This window comes from Pagrus major, chromosome 1 (genome assembly GCF_040436345.1).
Source record: "Pagrus major chromosome 1, Pma_NU_1.0".
Classification (NCBI taxonomy): domain Eukaryota; kingdom Metazoa; phylum Chordata; class Actinopteri; order Spariformes; family Sparidae; genus Pagrus; species Pagrus major.
The window spans coordinates 15,587,951-15,602,671 of record NC_133215.1 but is presented as its reverse complement, the minus strand read 5'-3'; the positions used below and the strand labels follow the sequence as shown (position 1 = coordinate 15,602,671).

At 41.1% G+C, this 14,721-nt stretch overlaps 1 protein-coding gene across 1 annotated transcript; it reads right to left on the bottom strand.

Moving 5' to 3' along the window:
- Positions 1 to 245: 245 nt before the first annotated feature.
- Positions 246 to 4,418, bottom strand: LOC140994436 (uncharacterized protein C4orf54 homolog). The gene has a single exon (XM_073464097.1). It carries the CDS (start codon positions 4,416 to 4,418, stop codon positions 246 to 248), a length of 4,173 nt encoding a protein of 1,390 aa, XP_073320198.1.
- Positions 4,419 to 14,721: the final 10,303 nt, after the last annotated feature.

The window sequence follows — 14,721 nt, the reverse complement described above, 5'->3', positions numbered from 1 at the left end:
ATTATAATAAAGTTCATCCAAAAAACCCTTCTGCTTTCAATCTGTTAAGGCTCATTGTGACTTTAGAATTATAATACTTGTATAATACCATTAAATATGATACTGTGAAACTGATGTTATCTGAATCAGGTTGAGGGAAATTAAAGTATGAGGCCACTGTGACAATCATCCACACACAGGCTGCCACTCTGAACAAACATGAGGAATATGAGCAGACTTACATGTGTGATGAGATGTTTCCTTGGTCACCGATGCTCCACTACAAAACTCATCGTTGTTCCATCGAAGGAGGGCGGGGCGATGATTCTTGGACCTTGTGGCGTTGTGATGCTGATAACTGGCTTCCTGTCTGAGCTCACAGCTCCTCCTCTGGCTGTCACATGTCCCGAGCTCACAGGTAGCTGCAGTGGAGCCTCACCTGTTGCGCTGTAATACGCGCTCTCACCGCCTGTCGCATTAGTTTCCGCTCTTGGGCTTCTTGCGTTTTTCACCTTTTCTCCTCCTGCGTCCTCAGAGTGACACGACGACTGTGGCACCACCGCCTGGGCTGCGAGAGTGGGCGAGGGGATGAAGCCCGGGTAGATCATGTAGGTGGGGGCGTAGGCTGCTGGGCTCAGTGCCAGGGGGGACAAAGAGAGAGGCACGGGGGTGACGGGGGCGACGGGTGCCACAGGGGAATGGGGCATGGGTACATCCACGTACTGACCTGTCTCGGGGTCAAACAGTCTCTTTGTGGTGGCCTGTATGGGAGTGTCCACCAGGTAATAATGTCCTGTAGTGGGGTCCAGAAGCATCTTGCGCTGGGTCTCTCCAGTAGAAGGTGTGGGCGACACAGCCGGGATGGAGGGGGAGAAACACAGCACCTGCTGCTGTGCTGGAGGCCCTGAGTGATGGTAGATGCTCGAGGCTGGGTACTCCATGATTAACGGAGACTTCTTCTGCTCCGGTGTCTTGATCTCCCTCGAAACCGGCTCTCGATTCAGCAGTTTGATTTCTTTCGTGTACCCCAGCCCCGGTATGGTTAGATAGTTCTCAGAGTCTGCTACAGTGGGATTACTGGGAATTATTTTGACCTTCCCCTGATCCACCTGGCCATTTTTCGAGGGCTCTATTTTCACCGACAGTGGAGCCACAGGCGCGTTGGAGCTTTTCATAGCCGATGATGTCTGCAGCGTGGAGCTCTGTGGACCAGAGTTACTGACCGAGCTGATGCTGACGCGCGCCTTGTTGCCAAAGTGAAGGACGCTCTTGTTACTAAACGTTTGACTTTGCGGCGATTGTGTTTTAAACGCGTCATTGTTGTAGGGAACATGTATGATATTCAGAGCTCCTCTGTCTTCCTGTGGTTTGCCTGTGGTGACCCTGTCAGCGTTTGTCGCGTCCGGCTCCTCTGCGCCCTGCTCCTCACGCGCAATTAGCGACAACACGTGGCTGTCCGTGACCGGCTGTGGCGCTTGAGTTTTACGCTTCCATTCATTTCTGTCAAAAACGTAAAGCTGCTCCATCGTTTTGACGGCAGCTTTGAGCTTCTCTAACGCGGCCTGTTTCGGTATCGTAGGCTCATTTCTCCTCTCGGCTGTCTCGCCTGCAAACTTCTGTTTTGTCGGTTTGGTGTCAGTGCTTGGCTGAACATCTGACGGGTCAGGATTGAGCTGCTTGGATGCATTTGGCGCCCTGATTGTTGTGATATCACTCTGAGACGTTTCTGACGGGATCCCCGCCTCTGCTTGTTTCTGCGACACCTCAGCCGCCTGCTGTTTCACGTTTGTTTTCACAGAGTGACATTTAATCACAATAGGAGATGGTAATACATGCTTTGCCGGCTCCTTTGTGGCCTTTTCTTCAGGTTTATCAGCGGCCGTGGAACATTTGCCGTCACTATTATCCAAAGAAACAAAACGATATGAACTTTTGACCAACTTTCTGACATCTCTGACGTGATAAATCGGCGTTTGAAACTTGCATTTAGTGTCTCGTATGTCTCTAACGGTGAAGTTTGGGATTTTATCTGAAGCTGACATGATGTGGCACTTGGCATCACCCGCTGCCCTGAATGTGTTAACAGTGTTGAAACTTATTTTAGGGGTTAACAGGTTGGCGATATTCAGTGTGCAGCCTTTATTTTCCTTCACACTCCTCAGGCATATTTTTATCTCGGGGGTTTTTCCGCCTTTCTCGTCTTCTTGTTTACCTATTATGTTTCCATTATTGCCTGTTTTGAACTCCTTTTCACATTTCTGTGGAGCAGCAGGTGCACAACTTGGCAGGTCTTCTGTTAAATCCTTCTCTTTTGAAAGGAGCTGGCAGCTTGGGACAAAAAGTAGTTTAGTCAACATGCTGCTGGTGTCTAATCCCTCTTTTGCTGCTGAACACGTGGGTTCAGACTCCTTCACAGGTGTTGGCTCATCTTCTTTCACTGAACTGAAAGCGCTGCTTCGACTGTGGCCGAGCGGAGCTTTTTCAGGCTCAATCTGTGGCTTTTCTGAATCATCTGCTGCTTTGTCGCCCTTCTGCTCCTCTGCAGGCTCACAGGAAGCAGGTCTGCTGCCCTCCAGGTGTTGATCATCAGCAGAGTTAACGGTGAATGCCGAGCCTGATTCTGATGTCTGTCTTTGCAAGCCTCTTCCCTGACTCCTTTCTTGATCTTTGAACTGAAAAGACGGGGAAAGCGCTGGGTACGTGTCACGGATTTCCCCCCTCTCCATTTTGCGCTCCTGTTCAAACTGCATCTTTTTGGAAATCACGTTTTTCAACAGACTTGATGCAAAAACTGCTCTTTTGTGCGTGTCCCCCGAATTGTCTGTGTGATTATACTGCATCTCACACCCTGACCTGTCCAACACTGTCCCGCTGACCTCACTGGATCGGGCTTTTTTGATGCATTTTGGACGTTTGGCGCCTTCAGGCGCGACAACATTACAACGGAAATTCAGCGTGACTCCGCGCTGCTTTGGCTGAACGGGATCTTTCAGTTCGATATTTTTGCTGGAAGAGGAAGATTGTTGAGAAGTTGCTCTCTTGTTCAGTGCGTGCATTTTGGTTTGTGGAGTTTTCATGCCGGTATTAGACTTACCATGCCTCTTACTGTCCACAGTCTTATTCATTTCCACAGTTGCGCTGGAAGTCTTGTGCGCAATTACGCTCCGCTCTTTCCCCCGAGATATGTTTCCATAATTCCAGTCGACATAAGCCGACCATTTATTTAGCCCATATTCCGACATGGAGGACTCGCTGGAGGTGCTAAGATTAATGGCATCGAAGTATGGACATGCCAAGCTCCGGAAAGATTTGGCGGTTAGATTACGCACCTCTTTATCAGCGTCATCCAGCTCGCTGATGGAGCTGGACGCTCCGCTGGAATACTCATTAATATCTTTCCGTCTTAGTTTGGTTGCAAGGTGCTGACGGCCCGGAGCAGGGATGAAATACCCGGCTCTGTCGCACAGGGGCCCCGCTCTGGCGCCAGAGCTCACAAAAGAGAAGTGGCTCCTGTCTCCAAAGTGTTTTGTGTGGCCACAGGTGCTGTTGTCAAAGCTGCTGACAGGCTCGTTCAGCGCCCTGGAGGATGTTTTGATCGATAGGTGAATCTTCCCCGCATTTGCGTCACCGCTGTGGTTTTTAAACACGCTTTCATCGGAGCTGGCGCATTTGTCCGAGTCACAAAGATCACTGTCCTCCTGCTCGGTGCTGACAACCGCTCCACCGAGATTAGACTGCACTTTCGCCTGGCTCCTGCCCTCCAGTATCAGAGTCCCCTCCTGCGTGTCATCGCTCTCAAAAGACGCGTAATCCACAAATGAGTAGACCAGGTTGTTGTCTTCAAAGTCCCAGCAGGTCCCGCGGCCCAGGTCGTAATCGACGTCGTGGTCGAGCTCGGTCAGCTGGATCTCGTGCGTCGTGATATAGTGAGACTCGTCCTCCACCGTGTCGGAGCCGCAGTGGTCGGACAGCACCGCGCTGGCACCATCATCCGACTCCGTCTTGCTGTTCAGATACATGTCGGTGTACTGGAGCTCCTCGCTCTCACTGCACACGTGTTCGCTGCACTCACTCGGCTCGAGCTGCGTCTCATTCTCGAAGTCCTGATCGATGTTGGGAAGTTTGGTCAGAGTTTCCAGAGGAGACTCACCCGAAACAGGCTTGTCCTCTAACTGCTCTTCTGAAATGATCCCCCCCTCCTTGTCATGCTCCCCGTGTTTTGAACCGTCGCCCTTCACCACAGACAGCTGGTTCCCCTCGCCTGTGAAAGTTACTTTCACGGTTTTTGCGCCGTCCGGTTTCATGTCCAGATCCACATAGTTGGACTCGGTGGCGCGGCCCTTACCGTCCGCGTTGTCCTTATCCTTGTCCTCTGGGAGCAGCTTCCTGTGAAGTCCGGTGACATCTCGGTAAGTGAGAGTTTCCTCCGCTGCTTCCATTTAGTCCGGTCTTACCGTCAGGTGGTCCTCGTTTACGATGTTATCCCGACACAGGACGGAAAACTCTGCGGGCTGGAGGGACGGGAGGACGGAGAGGGAGGAGGGTGAGTGGGTGAGAGAGGGAGAGAGAGAGAGCGATGGGGGGAGTCCCGAGGAAAATCCCACGATGGTTTCTCTCAGGGTGGAGAGGGTGTGTAGCATTTTACATTTTCAAATGTTTACTGCCCAACTTTGCCTACAAGAAGCACAAAGCTTCAAGATTCAGCACCTTTTCCTGAGGAACAGCTCCCCTCCATGAAGGTTTCAGAATAGCTTAAAGGTGCATTATGTAGTTTTTTTTGGTGGGTTTTTATCAGAAGAGAAAAATCTTCCTTTATTGGTTTCAGGACTGAAGAAACTGAATAAACACAGGACAACACAATGTCCCCTCTTTTCTGGCTTCACACAGCGTCCTGGGCACCTAACTTCCATCAGAGGACATCTGATCTGACATCTTGTTTATTTACTTATGGAAATACCTTATATCAAATAAATATCCCTGAAGTTTGTGTGATTACCTTATTCAGTTTGTAAACGTTACATTTCTGTTTTAATTCCTTTTCTAAAACTACATAACTGCACCTTTAAGCACATTTTCGGAGACACTTTCTGAAACTGTAGCCGAACGCACATTTGTCCCTCATCAAACTTCATATATAAGGAGTTTGTTGTCAATAGGAGTAAAGGTGAACACTGACATTGGTCATTTATGTATTTTTATTTCTCTTATTTGAAGTGGTGGAAGAACTGCTCAGATATTTTACTTAAAGCTGCTACAAAGATGATAATGATGCTTTTAAATGACTTACATTAGCAAACAAGACCATCAGTGAGAAGATTTACTGTTTCTAGTTTTTCTTAACGCTTGCCACCAGGCTGGAAGAGCCTCTGTTTACATTTTCCCAGTCAAAGTTACAGTAAGTAGTACGTTGGCCTGTTAAAAAGAAGCAGGAGGAGATTTTTCTTTAGATAATTCTATTTTTAAGATTTGTAGTTTTGACAGTGGAAACTCTACCACTTTTCTCCACAGGGGCCTCCAAAATCAACAAAATATCAATGGTACTTATAGTATAAGTAGCAATAGAGTGCTGAAGTCACGTCCCTTCCAGTGGATCCTATGGGGCCTTATTTTGGAAAAACTTTGTATGGCAGTGAATGGAGATAGACAAATAATATGTTGATCCTGCTTGAATTGTGCCATGAACTACACATGTGATGTTTGTCAATTTAAAAGATAATTTTCCAAGTCAAGAAAGTTGCAGCTTGTTGTAATTAAAGTAAAATATCATCTAGCTTTGCGTGAACTCGGCACCGAAAAGGTTCTTCAAAAAAGATGAAAATCACAATTACACTTGTCATATTGATAACTGCAGTTATGTGAAAGGAGAGTTTGTCAGTTCTGTGAGCTGCTAATATACAGGACCAGCTCTGCAACGTTTAAGTTGCGGGTTTTGGTGACCGTTCGACGAGATGACGTCACTAACGCGATCGTTGGCTGTCTAGTCTTTCACAGTCTCATATTTCATTTGTTTTATGACAAACTGACTTTATTGACGTGGAAAATTATCTTTTAAATTGACAAACATCATATGTGTGATTCATGGCACAATTCAAACAGGATCAAAAATGTATTAATCTCTCTCCATTCACATTAACATTCATGTATATATATATATATATATATATACACACACACATATATATACATATATATATATATTACTATCTACATTTTTAAAAAAATGTTGTTATCTCAGAACATAAGCTTTGTTATGTGGAGAAAACAAAATGATTGACTTGTGGTCTCAAGATGACAGCATTAGAAAATTGCAGGCATGGCATTTCTCAGCTTCCCTATTTCTCAGTAGCTCTTTACGCAGTGTCAAGGATCTGTGTGTACATACATAAAGCTTGACAAAGAAAACAAAAGTAAACATTGTAAATATGTTAAATTGTTGCTCTACAACCAGGGTTGTGGTTTGTAGTGATCTATGTGCAAGGTTGCTTTGGGTGTGCAAAGAATGCTTCATTAAATATTAAGTATGAGAAAGCAAGTACTAAGTTACTCAATAATATTGTTACTAACGATATTTGTGGATCTGAGAATGCCATTAGCGATCTGCCTTCTCACTGAAACAGCTGCAGACAAATATTCCCCACCAGCTGGTGCCAGTCAGCTAAAAGAATTTACTATAAGTTCATCCATTCATGTGTCGATGCAGGTCGAGATCTGTCTAACTCTAATCTGTCATTCCCTCTGTCACCACTGGGCCATGCAGGATCTGTGGGGGTCTGGACTGAATCTAAATGAAGGAGATGGTGTTTGTTAATAAGGATGTTTGCTACCAGGGACAATGCTGAATAATGCTGTCTTGTATGGTAATGATCCAGTTATTAGAGCTCCGTCTAAGTGTTGAAGACACAACTGTTGTTTCTGGACGGGGCCCCAGATTGGTGGTATGCAGGAGCGGGGAGGGGTTGGGCCAACAGTTGCTCCATGTGGAGGGCACACTGACAGCAGTATCAAGGACAGAGGGCACCAGTATAAAGCCTTTGTCACCCTCAAAGCCTGATTGTACCCTCAGTGTCATTAATGTGGGGCAGCCTCTTAGAAATCATCTGTTTTTTGAGCAGTTGTGTACTTTACTCAAGTACTGTACTTAAGTACAATTTTGAGGTACTTGTGGTTTACTTGAATGTTTTCATATTACTTTTCAGGATTAAATGTTGTACTTTTTACTCTGCTACATTAATTCGACAGCTGCAGTGACTACTTACTATTTACATTAAAGGGACAGTTCACCCAAAAATCCAAAAATATATACTTTTCCATTTACCTGTAGTGCTATTTATCCATTTTGATGTGAGCTGCGGAGTTCTCAGAGATAAGGAAGGGTTAAAGAAACTCAACAGAAAACATTTGAGAAACTCAACAGCAGTATCTCTCTCCAGAAATCATGACCCAGTTACCCTAGACAGCAGACGTTGTGAGCAGTTTCAAGCAGGAAGTATTTTCTTTCTAATTAAATACACCCACCAAACGTGTCACCATGGAGAAGTTAGCGTGCGTCCAGTAATGGACGAGAGGGTCTTGCTTGTGACAGTACGGGATGTGAACATTACTCTTAACTGTTAGTTGGCTTAGATAGCTTAGTCAGCTAGCCTCTCCAACAATCTAGATGGATAAATAGCCGTACATCTAGGGGGGAAAATGTGTATGTTTGATTTTGGGGTGAGTTGTCCCTTTAAGATTTTTACATTAAAAGATATTTTAAAGCTTCTGTTAAAGTTATTTTATTAAAATACATGTTAAATATCTCTTTATTCTAACAGTAAATACTGTTATAGAGTATTTGCGCTCATGCAGTAAAATAGAAAACAAATTTTCTGTTATCCCTGCCCACTTTATCCAATCAAGACAGAGTACTCTGTAAAGGGGTGGTCCTGTCTGCTCCTGAACATGTAGAGAGCAGGATCGTCCTGTTTGCTGCCGTCGATCACTGCTGTGCATTCATGTGGTGACGTAGAGAGGAGGGAGGAGATTACAAACTGCAAAACAGACAGGAAGTCAGCTACAATGATGCCAGTGCTTACAGCAGCTTTAAGTTTATGAAATAAAATACAAAGTAAATATTAAGTCAGTGTTTTCCAATCTTTTTGACCTGTGGACCATCACAAAAAAGAAGTTTCTTGGGACCCAGTGTCATGTTTCAGATGTCTGTTGTTAGCAGATACATTTCCTTTCAAAATGTTCCTCTCTTGGTTTCATTTAAAGAGCTGTTCTAAGCCTAAAAATGTAAAAATATCCAGTATTTTACAAAAAAAGGGAAAGATTAGAGAGAAAAAAATCATCTCATTAATCATCTCATGACCTCAGATTTATCTTGCCACCCTTTTTAGGGGTCCAACCCCGAGGTCGGGAACCACTGGAGTAGAATACACAACTATACTGTAAATAAGTAGTTAAAACTAGACCGTAAAATGCAGTAAAATTTGATACTTTCAGTACATTTTGTTGATACTTTACTTAAGTAAAGTTTAATCCAGGACATATACGTGTAGTAGCATTACTACATGAGTGTTTTGCTACTTTTACTTCAGTAAAGGATCTTTATACTTCCTCCCCGACTGTTTTTGAAGCATTTTACTGATGGGTGAAGCCTGTTTATCTGACATGAGTTTGTGTGAGTGCTTCTCCTGCCGTGCGAAGACAAACAGCAGTAAACTACTAAAGGTCAAGACTCAAGCTTAGATTTCACATCAACAGATTAGACCTTTAATTGCTTTAAAATTACGTAACAGTGATCAAATACTGCTAAATGTTTAATTCGGTTTGCAGACCCTCTTCTCAGTCGAATGTTTGAATGATACATATTCAAATACTCGATAAAGTATACAGGGGGTGATAACCACCCCCTGTATACTTTAAAAAAAGTTGATATAGTATATCTCATGTGGAAAACATGCACATGAGCTCTGTATTTGCCCCAAGTCTGAGCTATTAAAGATTTGATTCTCCCTTTCTGTGCCAAAACACGAACACATTTGCAGTTTGAACTGACCTCCACAAAGCTGATAAATTTAGGCAGCTATTTAAAATGGGGACACCGCTCACGCAAGCGTGTTGAGATCAGTTTCTTACAGTGGCTACATTAAAACAGCAGGTGTTAAATCATGAGCGCCATTAATCAACGTCACCAACAGTCCATGTGAAGACCTTCGCTCCGGCCCTCAAACTTCAGATGTTGATACAGAATACACAATATGTACCTGCTCTAAAAATAACCATTGGAGCGTGTAGGATAGGTTGAGCAGTAACACAGCAAATCTTCCAGTGTTAACAAGTGTTGATTTTACAGTGACACATTTTCAGAGTTGACAAGCGTCGGTAGGACAGTTGTTTGTCCAGTCATAGAGCTGACAGGGGCTCGACATCGGCCGCTTCAAAGCATTTGGTAAACTCTGACAAGTGTGTACTTATGGAGCCTGGAATTAACCGCTGGTCGATACTTTATTTATTAAAAAAAAAATGAAATTAGTCCAATCCACAGCGGAGCAACAGGAGCTCTAACTGGTTAGACTCTCACCAACAAACAACAGCTGACCAGTTGATCAAGAAATAGAAACTGTAAATGTGAAAGTGGGAAACAAACAAGTCCTGAGATGGAATACAGTATGTATAGATTGTAGGCAGGTGCATTATTAAATGGAATAACACAAAGTAAAAATTAAAAACCCTTCATTTTGTAATTCCATGTTAAAATTTAGAAAAGATAAAGAACATTTTTTTTACTATTTTTTGAAATATTTCTTCAGTTTTAAGTGCAAATCCCCTCTCCATACTCAACATGTACTTACATATTTAAAGTTTCTTAAAGCAAAATTCTTTCAGATAACTTTGATGTGATAGTCCATTAAAAATGCATTATTCAATCAATTAAACGTTTTTATTATTATAACGTTCATCATTTATTAATGAAATAGCCCATTAGGCATCAATGCAATAAGATTCACCCTTTAATGACTGCATTCTAATGAAACAAAAGTTTCTAAAATTATTTTTGATTGACATAATGACAATGATGATCGTAATGTTAATGTTGCAGCGGCAACAATAGAAGCATTGCTGTTTTAATGATTACTGGACATGATATGGGAAAAAAGCAGTTTTTTATAAAACCCTTGAAACCTCACTGACTGATCATTTCCTGTGGAGGAAGATGATTCTTTTCTTACCTCCTTACTTTTACCAAACTTTAAAAATACTCCTTTACTATTGTAGAAGTCCTGCATTCAAAATGTTACCTGAGTAAAAGTAAAGATGTATTTTTAGTAACATGCTCTTATAATCCCAGTCTGATATCCTTGTGTTTCCTGTGGGATCGTGCCGTCTAGCAGCACCGGTGAGTTTCTGATTCTGACCGCTGAGCGTTCTGCGGCTCCTGAGTGGGAACTGGAGAAGTTTTAGAGCTTGAACACCTGCTGTGAAGCAGTCACCGGCAGCCAGACACCGCACTCCTCCAGGTTACCCCCTCCGAAACCTCAAGGGTTTCATAGTTCAAAGGGTAAAAGGTCATCTTTGGATTTGAAAGTGTCATATGTGAGCTAGTTTAGTGGATGTAAGGGATTAAAGCGTTACTCTAAACCACCGATAATGACAATTCACTTCAGGAGGAAAAGTGATCTCTGCGAGTATTTAGGTCACTTTTACTGACCGACTGGTGCTGAAGGGTTCAGTCGGTTTACCAATTTATAGTTGTCATATATTTAAAGAGCAACACATTCATATGAAAATGTAGCCTGAAGAGTAAAGCTTTGAAGAGAGCTAAAGGTTATCTTTGAATTAATAAAGGTCAGATAATGAATCTGCTGGTTGACACCTTTTACAGAGGGCTTATGTTGTAATGGATGGTTTATTCAGAGTTTATAAATAGTTTACTAATTATTTATAGGTTGTTAATGAGGAACAACTTCTGTGTTGCCAGGTTGTAAAAAACTGGAGTTTATCCTCCTTCAGCATAGCACCTAATATGTTTGTGGTTTGCTCCTCAGTTCATCAGGAAAACCCCTTCAGTGGACCTTTTGACCCCTGAAAAGAGCTGGTGTGTCTTTATTAAATTCCTAAATTATGAGCAATTTATTATAATTTATAACTGCAGACTTATTTGAAAGTGTAAACTCTGTGAATACTAATTAATTACAAACATTTGTATTACATTATGTTTAAATAGAAAGTATAAACACCACCAAAGTGTTTTTTTATTACAATGCTCATTTAATTAATAGATTATAACTGATCTATAAATTATGAGTAAATAATTTATAGACTATTAGTTAAGATATTGTTCCACACAATAACCTCATTAGAAGGTGTACCAATTAACTTGATAGGAGTTACAAGTACAGCATCATTCTTTATACGACCATCAGATGGCACCACAGTAAAGTAAAATGAAAATCCTGCACTTCGGGGCTTTAAGAGCCGACACGAGAGGTGAATAGGGTGTAAAACTTAAACTAATAAATATATCCATGGATCTACGCTGCTGATTACTAATATAAAGACATTTTTTTGTATTACAAGTTTCTAGATCTAATTAAGTTTGTGTTAATTTTTTTTGTCTATAAAATGTCCAAGAATATATATATATATATATATATATATATATATATATATATATATATATATATTAAAAATGCTCAGCACAGTTTCCCAGAGCCCAAAGTGAAGTCTTCAAATTGCTTCTGTTGTCCAACCAACAGTCCAAATCCCAAAGACTCTTCATTTACCACCATAACAGACAAAGAAAAGCAGCGAACCCTCACATTTAAGAAGCTGGAACCAGAATAGGATTGACATGATTCATTTTCTTTCAATTGACTAGAGGAGTAATCAACTGATCGACTGATCCTAGCAGCTCTAACTCGGCGCCCTGTTGCATTTGTCACAAAATCAATCACATGACTGAAAAATGAAGATGGTCTTTAATTCTTCCAGCTCTTTTTAAATGTGATTATTTTTCTGATTAGCGGTTGTAAACTGCCTGTCCATCATTGTCAGATGTTGCTGTTTGATTTGTGAGCTAGGGAAGCTAAAGCTAAAGAAAACAAGATCATTTTACTGAGTTCATAAAGTTGCACAAACATCCAAAACATGAACAAAATGTAATAATATAACATTCACTATGTCAGAGGTCATGAGAAGCAGGCATCTCATCGTGTTTGGTTTGTGAGAGACAAATGAATGGGGCTTATATGATTTGTTTGTATTTTTACAGAGACAAAATGTAAAAACGCTGTTTCCTGTTCCTTGATCACATCTCGATGGTTGTCTAGAAAGTAACAGCAGAGACATGTTTGCTGTGGCGTCATCTGGTTTCAGCTTGCACGTGTCCCGAGTGTTTCAGGGATACTCTAGCCTAAAAACAGCAATGAGAGATGAGAGCTGTCATGAATTATGCCAGCAATGGCAGACATGTACGGTTGCTCCCTTCTGGCAATGGGTATATGGTTTCACTCGTGCTCATAAACTACTGGTCCTCCGGCAAAGGTCAGCACCTTGTTAGGGCCTGCTGCGACAACTAACAACCCTATTGTTTAGTGAATTCCTCTCTCTATGAACAGTGGTACTGTGTGGGCTATAAGATAATGTAGAGGAAAAGTTACATTTATAGCTTGAAGGTTATGATTGTTTATTGAAAATGTGAGGAAAAATGACTTCTGTGACCGATTAAACTACTGAACAGGCAAAGATTAAGATGTCATTACATCATTCAATAAGAAAGATTTAGTATTTATTGTTTGTTTGTTTATCATCTTTTTATATAATGACATCAATTTACTACATTAAGCATATATTGCTTGGTTCACAACCCCCACTTCATCATGCATTAAGTTTTAATATTGTGTAATGTGAAAATTACTGTACAAAAAGGGAACATAGGAAAGAAAAACATGTGTTCTTCCTGCATGTTTTTAGCTATTTTAGCTTCAGTGACAGTCTGAAGAAATTAGCCTATATCTTATATTCCAGCATATATAGAGAACTTATATTATGTTTAATTACAGAAGAGGTTATATGTTTTTTATTGTATGTGTGTGTAGTTGTGTAAAGAAAGAGATAGGGGGGAAAAATAATTAAACAATAAATACAAAAATATTTAGTTAATAGCTATTTCAGAGTTAACAAACAATAACATGCGTTATAAACCATTTATTAAGAAATTGTTGCAACTGATGTTTATTAACTTTTACACTGGCTTAATAAAATGGCTTATAAAGCATTTCATTGTTTGTTAACAGTGAAATAACTATTAACTAATATCATAATTAACTATAATTAACTATATTTTTTTAATTTACCATTTATTAAAGATGGTTGTTAAAAAGTGTTACCCATTTTTCTACAAATGCAACCTTACTTCATCAGAAATTTTTTTACCTGAAGCCATAATCACATACAAACTCTACACATGATGTCAAGACAAGACAGCAGATTAATTTTCACTTTGTTTGTCAAACTTGTTCAGACTTTGAGTTTTTCCTCCTGTGGTTATCAGCAGCTGCCCCCTGGTGGTGACATCATGTTACAGCACTACACAGGGCTGCAGAGCTCTCATCACAGACAGATCACCTCTCTGTTGTTTCTCAAAGATGAAAGCATCAGTTATGTCGTTCCCAATCAATCAGCCTGGATTAAATATTGTGAAGAAGATTGTTTTTGATATATGCATCATAATCTGTGGCCTACAGCAGTGGATCACATGCTTTTTTAAAAATTGTTTTAATAAGATCTAACCCCACAGCCCAGTCCAATAAACTAAACACCCCTTCATCAACATCAACATTCATGTATTTTCTGGATGTTATTTGACTATAAATCATATAAAAGTTGACATAAGTCGTGGATGTTACAACATTTTCATACAATTAATATGTCAGTGTTTAGTTCAGTTTGCTCAAGTTTTGATTTGTAGGCCAACTACAAACACATAAGCTGGAGTTTTCGACCATTAAGTGATGTCTTTCACCAGTTTTATCTCATTATTTTTATGTTATTTATTCAACTACTTTCAGTCAACTATTAATTGCAATAACACCTGGATTCATTGTAATGGCTGACTCAATATGTGTTTTTAAATCAAATCAATTAACCCTTGTTAAAACAAACAAACAAACAAACAAACAAACAAACCCCCCTGGTGACAGCAAGATGTATCCCCTGGTGCACAATACTCACTGGCCTGCAGTCTGTCTCCATGTATGGAGTTGCTGTTTCCCTTGTTAATGCACTCTCCTCTCTGTGGGACATTAAGTTAAGTGCTGAGGTATGCAGAATGCGTCACGTGACCATGCCTGCACGTGAGTTTGGACATCGTTAACTCTCCATGGTGCTGAAATAACCTCGTTTTTAGTGTTTCAGTGTGGTTTTGCTGTTTGTGTTGATCTCCCCAGCCTGAAAATCACTTTTTTTTTTTTAAATGTTGTTTTCTGTTTTAAACACAAATAAATATTAAATACATGTCCACACATTCATTTTAAGAGCCTTCCCCATTCTATTGTGATTACTGACGAGTCGATGCTTTTGTTTTTTTCCTCCCCTGTCCGAAACTGAAGCAGCCTTCCGGGACGCAGCTGCAGCCGTATCAGCCTGTGTCAGGGCTTTCCTCTGTACTGCTGCATTTTGATGTCGCCCAGGCGGGTTAAAGCTGCTGCCAGCACCGACCTCGGTCTCATTTACTATTATTAATGTCCAAGAGGCAAC

Bases quoted from the DNA above. Each gene is read 5' to 3' on its own strand.
- LOC140994436 (XM_073464097.1), bottom strand. From the start codon at position 4,418: ATGGAAGCAGCGGAGGAAACTCTCACTTACCGAGATGTCACCGGACTT.